Below are 9,853 nucleotides of genomic sequence, written 5' to 3'. Positions count from 1 at the left end.
AATATACAGCAAAAGACAAAAGGTCTTTAAAAGGTGTGTTGTCTATACATTTAAAAAATCAATATCGAAAGACATAACAAAAATCCAGTGCAATGGTTGGTTATAGTACATATCATATATGTACTATAATACATATCATGTAAACTGTGTTTAAAATATAAAGCGATCCATAGGTCCAAAGAAACAACAACTACTTACAAACATTATCATAAATAATACCACAACATTTAGTGAAATGAAGAGTGACGTTTACTGTTGTGTTCCATGAGCCCTCAAACGAAATGATCCCATTGTTGTTTATTGTGCTGCAAGAGACAATATTCTCACTTTAAGAGAGCCTGTATCATATTTGAAATTTCACTTATTTCTACAGAGTAAAAAATATGTGTAAAGACGTTTAAAATCACAGAATCCTTTTTACCTACATGTTTTGAAATGTAAAACATTCAAGCTCACCTTCCAAAGAGGTCATTACAGCAATCATTAATGTTCACATCTGTGGCATTAAAAACAGATGTGTTGTTGAACACCTCCACGCAGTCCAGTGGAGGAACAAAGAGGATTCCTGAGAAACAAATTCACAAACACAGAGTATATGCCTGATTGATTAAGGGGGCGCTTTCCAACATAATTTGATCGCATGCCGAAAATAGCCGATCAACAAGTTTGTATCATGGCACACATTGGCACAGATACGACTTGTTGTGAGCTTCTAGTTCTGCTATTTCTGATGCGTGACAACAACGTATAAATCATGATTATGGTGCGGAGACAGGGCAAAGGCACCACATAAATCAGTTCAGTGCTCCAGCTGATTTGAGATTCAGAAATGTAATGCAGAATGTACAGTGCTCACCTGCAATGCAAGCATTGATAAGAGATACACAGGTCCCAGTGAACAGGGCTCTCAACACTAAAGATGAAATATCACTTCTTCTGGAGGGACATATAGAGGCTATGATGGAGGAGGAAGCAGACATTAGTCAAATCTCATTCTCTAAATACAGCATGTATTACTTCCTTGGCTACAGTAACTGCAGCCACCCTGTGACAATGTGAAAGAACCATCCGGTATGGTACTCACATAGGCCTCCAATCATAATACCGATTGAGCTGAAGTTGGCAAACCCACAAAGAGCAAAGGTGCAGATAATCTCAGAACGCACCTGCAACAGGCAAAGCCAACATTGTGTCAAGGTTTTCATTTCAGTTACTGTACAGTATGTTTAATCACTAAAGCCCTTTCAACATTTTACAAATGTTCCTTGTTAATACCCACCCTCCAAACAAAATAGCCAATCTACAAGCTCACATATAGCATCATGCTGGAGCGAGCCCACAATTACGACATTATGTGAGCTTGTAGATCTGCTATTTTCAAAGGACCTTTGGTTATTATTCTTTTATATTTGTGAAAATGTCTGCCTATATAATGACAACCATGGTAACACCCAAATAGTGTTACCATGGTTAAAGTGCATAAGGACAGCAAAGGTGTGTGCGAACTGCATTCTTCAAAAAAGTCCTCAGCACTTCACTCACAGAAATGGTCTCCCCGACTCCCTGTAGTCTATTGGCTTTCAGTTCAGACAGTTTCTCATAAGCCAGGAACTCATTCAGGAACAGCTTGGTGCCAATTAGCTCTGCCACAGTGAAAGACTCTTCAAATGGTATTCCCATTATGAAGGCCACAGGCATAAACAGATAGGAGCAAATCATCTGCAGCCACAAAGAGATGGTATGATGTAGATATTACTAGATTCACTTACAGTTAATTCATACCTGCAGTAAAATAAAGTATATGATACAGTCCAACCTTATCATAATAGCACATCATGTAAATAATATATAGGTTCACTTAATTTTACAGTAATTTACACCAGCAGTAACATTAATCAAATTCAACATAACCTCATCAAAACATGATCACATTTCAGTCTTCAGAGCACCTAAAATTGTGATTACTGTACGTGTCGGCATACCTCAAATGAGATGTCAGGATATCCCACCATACCACCAAACCATCTCAAAGCTGAATTGATGAACGCCAAGATGGCAAGAAAAGCTATCAAGTTTGCTGCTATGTTAGCAACCAGGCCTATTGATGCAGACGCTCCACTACTAGCAGCCTCCAGAACGTTCCGCTCATCACTGAAATTAAAACCAAACAAAACAAATCCTTTCTGTTTTAAAAACTTGAATAAAAAGATTTTGAAAAGAATAGAAAACAAATAAGGTTTTGACACAGAATGAATCAAAATGATAAACGATTAAGCAAAAGCTTTATACACACCCACAAGATACTTTAATGTCTTTTTCTGACTTAAACTTGGTCTCCTCTGTCTCAGGGTAAGACAGTTTGGCAATGGCCAAGGCACAGGGAGCAGCCATCACAGATGCAGATATCAGAGAGGATGCATCAATCTGCAACGTGTGAAGAAGGTTGATGCACACTCAGAGTGGAGTCATGTCAAAGAGTTATGTGACCTAATTCATACTTTGTTCTAAGACCATGCCACTCACATTTTCTGGTTGAAATGTATTTGTTTATGGTGTGACATAGTCATACAATGAAGTTAAAAATATCCAGTTGTCAAACAACGAACATATGTGATATCTGACATTCTATGTATTGAAATTATGTTTTTTAAATGGTGTGGAAAATAAAAACATTTGAAACCCTTCAAGTTCAATGCACTGCTATGTACTTGATTGTACTCCATCATTATTTATTGGTGATAATATCAATTAAATGTATCTTTACAATTTAATATTTTTTGTGTGTGTAATGTAGGCATACGGTATACTTAAGCAAGCACAAGGAAGATCAACTCACGCCAAATGAAATAAATGCCCCCATAACACTGCCTGCAATGGTGGCAAACCCACCAACCATAACAGCGTGTATCTCAGATTTGGTCATGTCCTTCAGGTATGGTTTGATGAGCAGAGGAGCCTCAGTCTAATGAACAGAGTATGGACAGAGTTGTTGTTATGCAATAATATATGGGCACATGCCACAACAACAATATGGATAATATAGCAGGTGCCAGGGCTTTTTCTTTGCACTCTATTTACTTGACCATTTACCCTGTGTTTGTTAACTAAAGTTCATGGCATGCCATTTACTCTGATCTTTCACTTTGTCGCTCTGGATAAGAACAAATGTTCTTATGCCTAAATTGTTCTTAACGCCTAAATTGTATCCACCTAAGGCCTAACCTACTTAACTTAATTCACTGGTAGGAACCACACTCAATAACCTCAAATACAAGCTACTAATGGACTGCTCTTCAAATTAAGATGAAAACTTCATCTCATTGCCGTTTGCTGTCATGTCAGGACCTGTTTTGTTTTATGCAACATTATTTATTTGTGATTTCTATTAGGATTGTTTGTATATTTTGTATTTATTTATTTTAAGTGCAACACAAATAAGGTTATGCTTCAGGTCTAATGTAGTCCAGAATACCTGTCCAACAAATATGTTGCCAGCAACACTCAAGGTCTCAGTGGGGGAAGTTCCCATCGTTATCTCCATAATCCATGAGATCTGTGTGGACAAAAACATGTGGCTTAACAGCAAACCTGCACTAAAAGACATAATGACATATAAACTGTATAAATACAAAATGTCCATGAGGAATCTTTTTTTTAAAGATATATGAGAAAATATACTTCATAGACAACAAATATATATAAAACAAATAATATATATGTGTCATAAAAGAAGAGGATCCAAGGCACTCTGTTCCAGTGAGGTGAAAAAATGCCTTTTTTATTGGGTTTAAGGCATGGCAAAGAACATTACAAAAAGGACCAACGCGTTTCGGATTTCATGATGGCTTATGGTGGACATTTTTGTTAAAATTCTATTTTTTAAAAAGGAAAGGAGAGGTCGCACAAACTCGTAGTCCTGATTTATTTTACCAACGTTTCTTCAAACAGGTTGCCTTCTTCAGGGTTCTATTTTTGCCACGGACATACAAAATTACAATAATATTGACTTACTTAAAGGACAACTTTAGTTTTTTTCAACCAAGGTTCATGTTTTAGGTTGTTAGAGAAAGTAAAAGATGAGTTTTAATTTTTTTCATTTGCTGATTTATTTTGTTTTAGCGATTTTAGCCGGGGGGGCATTCGAACATGGTCCAAAATTTGTATTATTATTATTATTATTATTTTTTAAATATGGTGATTTTTTTTTTATTATTATTTACTATAGTCCTACTAGATCCCAAGAAATGATATCTGGCCACAAACGATCACGGGATCTATTGAATGTGACAAACTGACAAATTGAGCCTACGACACACAGTATGGCATCCCCCTAGTACCTCTACCTTCACATTCAGTAGATCTTGTGATCTTTTGTGGCCAGATGTAATTTCCTGGGGACTATAGTAAATATTAATAAAGAAATTGCTGTGACATTTTGTAAAAAAGGACGTATTTAGCCCCATGTTCGAATGCCCACGCCCCCTGACAAAAATAGCTAAAATCGCAAAAAAGAAAGAAAAGTTGTCCTTTAATATTACCAGAAACACATAAAGAGCTAGCCCTGAATGACCAGACAACAGGTCTGTAACTCTGAGTGTACAAATGAAACCACATTTTGTTCCATGTACACTCTCAGAGTTATGGGGGTTCTTGAAAATAAAATGTTTGAGAACCACTAGTACTAGTTTTCTCATAATATGCCATAGTGTCATAGTAAACCTGGAGACTTGACATTCAGTAATTGGGTCTTATTATCAAAATAAGAGCTCAAACTGGTGTATAAAACAGAAAATCCAACAATTTTGGACTCCCGTACCCCACTTTGAGAACCGCTGCTGTAAGACTGTGCCTATAATCAAATAAGAAGTCCTTAAAGGCCATTTCCATGGGTGTTATCTTAAAACTAGTTTAAAAAGCAGGTGGCTTGCGCACATCCAGTTCCTTCCTGGCTGGTGTTGGACAAAGGTAGATACATACAGTGAAGAAGTGGTCCGCACACAGGCTTTGCTCCAACAGTGTTTATTGTGTTAAAACACCATTATAAATGAAGACACAACGTTTCGACCGTGAACGGCCTTCATCAGGTGATCACCTGTTTCGGCCGAAATGTTGTGTCTTATTTATAATGGTGTTTTACCACAATAAACAATGTTGGAGCAAAGCCTGTGTGCGGACCACTTCTTCACTGTACAGTATGTTATCTTAAAACGCCCTGGTTGGCCTAGTGATGTGATGAAATACCCTGAAGAAGGACGTTGCATCTGCATGCCGAAATGTTGGTTGTTTTTATTCTCTGCGTCCATAATAAACTTTATTGGCACTTAAGCTATAATGAGTATGTGGCCATGTTGATGTCTCTAGAATACTATAGACACTTAGTTGGAACAGTTAGCGATGTACCTTTATTATGAGCCACTGCATTATTCCAAGAAAGTACAGGACTGACATCACACTGCTGAAGAACACAACGATGGGCAACGCCTGAGGAAGCAAATGATTCAATTAACACAGGGTTTTACTGTGTGGATTTGAAACACTTAATTAACCACTTATACACACAATATACTTTTGTCGTACGACAAATAGCTAAAATAGCCGATCTACAAGCTTACAAAATGTCACAAATCAATGAGTTGTGAACTTGTAGATCTGCTATTTTCACAATTTGGGGAAGTTGTTTGGGGGAAATAATTGTGTGTGTGTGAAATCTTTTGTGATTTATTTTGGGTGATAATGAAATGCACAAAACAGGGAGACACAAAGCGCCATGCACTGTCACTGTCTGACCTGGAATGCAAAAATGCCTGCGATCAAGTCATCTCCAAAAACGAACGAAGAACCAGCTTTTGTGTAGTCGAGAAATATCTGAAATCGAAATCCAGAAGAAAAATATTAGCTGCACATAATAAGTGACATATCCATGTGCATAATGACATTACATGACATGTACAAATGATTTGGGAATTGGGACTAATGCACAGTGGAAAAGTCTAGACGTTGAGAGTTTATACTCCCAAGTGTATCACAGATAACATCTGTTAAAGGCACAGGCTGTTAAATCAGTGGCACATACAGTATGTACAGTTGGAGGCCATCGATATTGTCCTTTTCTTTTTGCTGAGGTTTGCGTGATCTGCGCAAAAGGACAGTCGCCGGGAACCCCTTTTGGTGTTTTAAACATTATGTTATAATTTAGCTATTGAAAAATAGCAGATCTACAAGCTCATAGCGCGCCACCGAGTGGCGCGCTACGAGCTTGTAGGTCTGCTATTTTTGAAAAACCGTGAAAATATTTATTTCAGAAAACTGGAGGATTTAGAAGGATTTTTTAAAATTTTGAGGTCAGGCCTAAATGGATCAAATGATAAGGGACAATATCGGTGGCACCCAACTATATGCACAAGCGTGCATACTGTATGTGCCACTGATTTAACTACTACTGTATATGAGTCTATACAGTATGTAGCTACTGCTATTGTATATCAGGTGGGAGGGGGTGGGGGGGTTGACAAACAATAATGGCCCATGGTAAGTAAAGGAAATCTTCCAACTGCATACCTGCACTTGGGCTCCAAGCCATTGGAAAGCCATGAGTCCTGGCTCTGTTCTTATGATAAAAAGCCCAATGCAAAACTGCAAGCCAAGACCCCAAAACACAGTCCTCCATGACACCTATGAACATTCAGAACGGAAACATGATGTGTGCACAACACGCAGCATTACACAACATAAATATGAAGGCTATTAGATATCGTTGCTGTCGGGTGTAAACCTCATATGTCCAAAACTGTTATTTTCAAAATTCTAATAAAAAAATAGGACACTGTAGTATGGCGAAGTTGGGCATTAATTTAGGGGTCAAAAACATTAAAACTTAAAATATGGAGATAAGACGTTTCTTCCTGACAGCAACGGTATCCAAAGTCTAAGAAAAACAATGTACAGATAACAGGAGAGATAGCAGACAAGCACTTCAGCACGAGGTCACAGGAATAGTCATTTACACGTCTGGCGTGAGGAGGATTTGACTCATTTTAAAACCTACCGCTGCCCTGTGCACTGAGAAGATGAACATAACCAGGATGAACGCACAGACACCTCCAAATGAGATGAGCTGTTCTGGACGTTTACTTGTGTCTATCCAGAGCCAGGCAACCAACCCAATCACGGCCACCAGGATAAACACCCTACATCAGGACATCAGGAGACAATTACGAATTTAGGCATTTTGAAGATATTCGTATTCAGAGTGACTTACAAAAAGTGTATATAATAACACTATTCTCTCAGCTCCTTACCATTTGAAACCTATATGCACATATACTGTAGGTCTCGATCTATATATCTAACTATAACATATTGTATTTACTCACCATTTAATCCACCTCAGGTTAGACTTGAAGCATCTCACTGCAGGTTTGAAACACCGGCTAATGCTTTCCCCTTTGTATTTCTTCACAAGGTTGTAGGCAGTGGACACAACTGCCACACTGGTTAAAACTACAAGGGCAATGGCCCTCTGGAAGTCCATTACACATGCTGTGATGAAGTACGCCACATAACCTGCGGCAGATAAACAAACGTGCTTAGTTATACAAATGAGTACAACATAGTCTGGGATGATGCCATAAACAATGCCTGAGCAATCTTACAGAAACCTTTATGATTTATGCTGTTTACGTTGTTCATCCATGATGTCTTGTTTCCTTGTCTTGCTTCTTAGTCAGTTGATACAGGTTTGTGTGAAGCAAAATAAAACCAAATGAATGCAGTAAGAGTATGAAATATGAAAACGTATACTGTACCTGCTCCAAGTATGCCCAGCACAATGTGTTTGAAGGTGTTGGAGCGAGCTTTAATAAAATCCTCTATGGCCGTAAGCGGCTTGGAAATCTTGCTGTAGTGCAGATCAAATTAGAGGTTAGTGCACAGCACACTACAAACAATCATTGTTAAATGGAAAATCTAAATTTTCATTTTGATTACCTTTCCTCTGCACATTTTTTCACTTTGATTGAAGTTTCACTGCTCAATATTTCTGATATAATAGACTCCACTACCTATATCGTATATTGTAGTTGTTGATTTAATAGTTTTGACATGACATCTAAATAGTATGCAACATCATGGTACAAGAAATTACTTTTTTTTAAATACACAATGCAAATATTGCATATTATGATGATTATTATTATTTTTTGCACTATAATGCATGCACTATAATACAAAGTACTATACTGTCACAATGACTTTATCCAAAATAAATAACTGAAGTACAAACCTCATGTATGATGCCTGTCTGTTGCGAGTTTCCTCCTCTTTGATACTGCTAATAGCAGAGATGTCATCCCCCTGAGAAAAATAAATGGCAATTAGATTCAAACATTCACAATGTACCATGTACCATGTACCAATGACTCGTAATAAATACCTGCATTTCAAGAGCCAGATTGTCCACACCATTTCCATTGGCATGGGTCACAGATTTGAGCTCAGAACCGTTGGCTTCTGCTGGAAAAACAATCAATGAGTCAGTGTTCACTAATACTTGCAAGTCTTTGGAAAGTGACCAGCTACCGCAACTTGGAATACCAAGCGAGTAAGAAGTTGTGTTTGTATTTCCTCAGTGAGATAAAAAAACCCTGTAAGATAATTCCACACTATCCTTGTGTATATATTGTGAAGAATGGTACACAGAAAAACAAGTTCAAAACTATAACACAAGCAGTGTGTTAAGAAAAGCAGAGCTAATAGCTTACTCATTGTGCGTCTTCTTACCCAGCAGTACAAATGCTGTGTTGTAAAATTCTGTGCGGGGAAAATATAGTCTCCCCTCCATGTAAAATCTTATCATTAATTAACAGACATGTTACGTGCTGCACGGATCAGTTTCATAGGAAGTACTTGACATAATTATGTGATAATACCTTGATAATGATATGAGCCATATAAAATCTATATTTTATTTGAGTCAATATACTTTTTTATCTTCAAATGATAAGTTGTGACATTCCAAAACAACACATAGAAGTCGATTAATCATAGCTGACTTTGGGCTTTACCAAGGACTACGTGTCTAGCAGACCGTGTGAGGTATATTATATTAGTCTATAGCCTACTACTATAGTAATGAACATGCCTTAGGAGATTGTTATAAAGTTATAATGCTAATGATAGCTGCTAGTATGCAGTTTTCCACAACTAATCAGTTGACTAAAAAGTGCTATTTACTTTGTGTACACAAGATGACAGCATTGTGCAATATGAATTCTATAATTAATCACATTGACTCCAAAGATGGTTTTCTTACCCATCACTGTCTGTAAGCTTTATGAAAAGGTTGGTTGGCCATCAGGAGAGAACAGAACAGCACTGCACTTTTTTATATACAAAGCCTTGCTTAAGAAATTGCCTAATCTCTACAGTGGCACAGTCGGTAGTGCTGTCGCCTCACAGCTAGAAGGTCCTGGGTTCGATTCCCGCTCGGGACGCTGTGGGCGCTCGCGGTGTGTCCTCTCCTCTGCGTCATCAGTGCCCATACCCGAGGCGGGGTTGGCGAAAGGGCCTTTCTGTGTGGAGTTTGCATGTTCTCCCCGTGTCCCCTAGGGTAGGTACCCTCACAAAAACATGCAGTAATCCTGGTCTCTAAACTGCCTCCCCCTGGCCAGCCAGGGCGCCTGATGGAGGGGAAAGGAACTGGTTGGAATAATGTGTTCCTTCCACGCACTATGTCCAACCAGGGAAACTCCCCCCTGTCAGGTGTAAAGGAGTGACTTGGACACATGAGGAAGCATGAGTTCAAATCCGTTGCTCTCACCAGGTTGGCGGAGGGTGTGTAGAGCCCAGGATCACA

At 38.3% G+C, this 9,853-nt stretch overlaps 1 protein-coding gene across 1 annotated transcript; it reads right to left on the bottom strand.

Annotated features, from left to right (window-relative positions):
• Window positions 1-138: 138 nt before the first annotated feature.
• On the bottom strand, window positions 139-9,314 carry slc28a1 (solute carrier family 28 member 1; the record flags this gene model as incomplete). Its single annotated transcript, XM_079502296.1, has 18 exons — window positions 139-305; window positions 457-565; window positions 857-955; window positions 1,085-1,166; window positions 1,543-1,719; window positions 1,983-2,151; window positions 2,294-2,424; window positions 2,837-2,962; window positions 3,473-3,553; window positions 5,401-5,481; window positions 5,788-5,865; window positions 6,559-6,672; window positions 7,046-7,187; window positions 7,374-7,563; window positions 7,806-7,897; window positions 8,282-8,352; window positions 8,432-8,511; window positions 9,311-9,314. The coding sequence occupies 18 exons, from the start codon at window positions 9,312-9,314 to the stop codon at window positions 191-193; spliced, it is 1,941 nt and encodes a 646-aa protein (XP_079358422.1). The 3' UTR covers window positions 139-190.
• Between the last annotated feature and the right edge of the window lie 539 nt (window positions 9,315-9,853).

This window comes from Electrona antarctica (genome assembly GCF_951216825.1).
Source record: "Electrona antarctica genome assembly, chromosome: 5".
NCBI classification, from domain to species: domain Eukaryota; kingdom Metazoa; phylum Chordata; class Actinopteri; order Myctophiformes; family Myctophidae; genus Electrona; species Electrona antarctica.
Note: the sequence above shows the minus strand (reverse complement) of the source record. Positions and strands in the feature narration are given on the sequence as shown.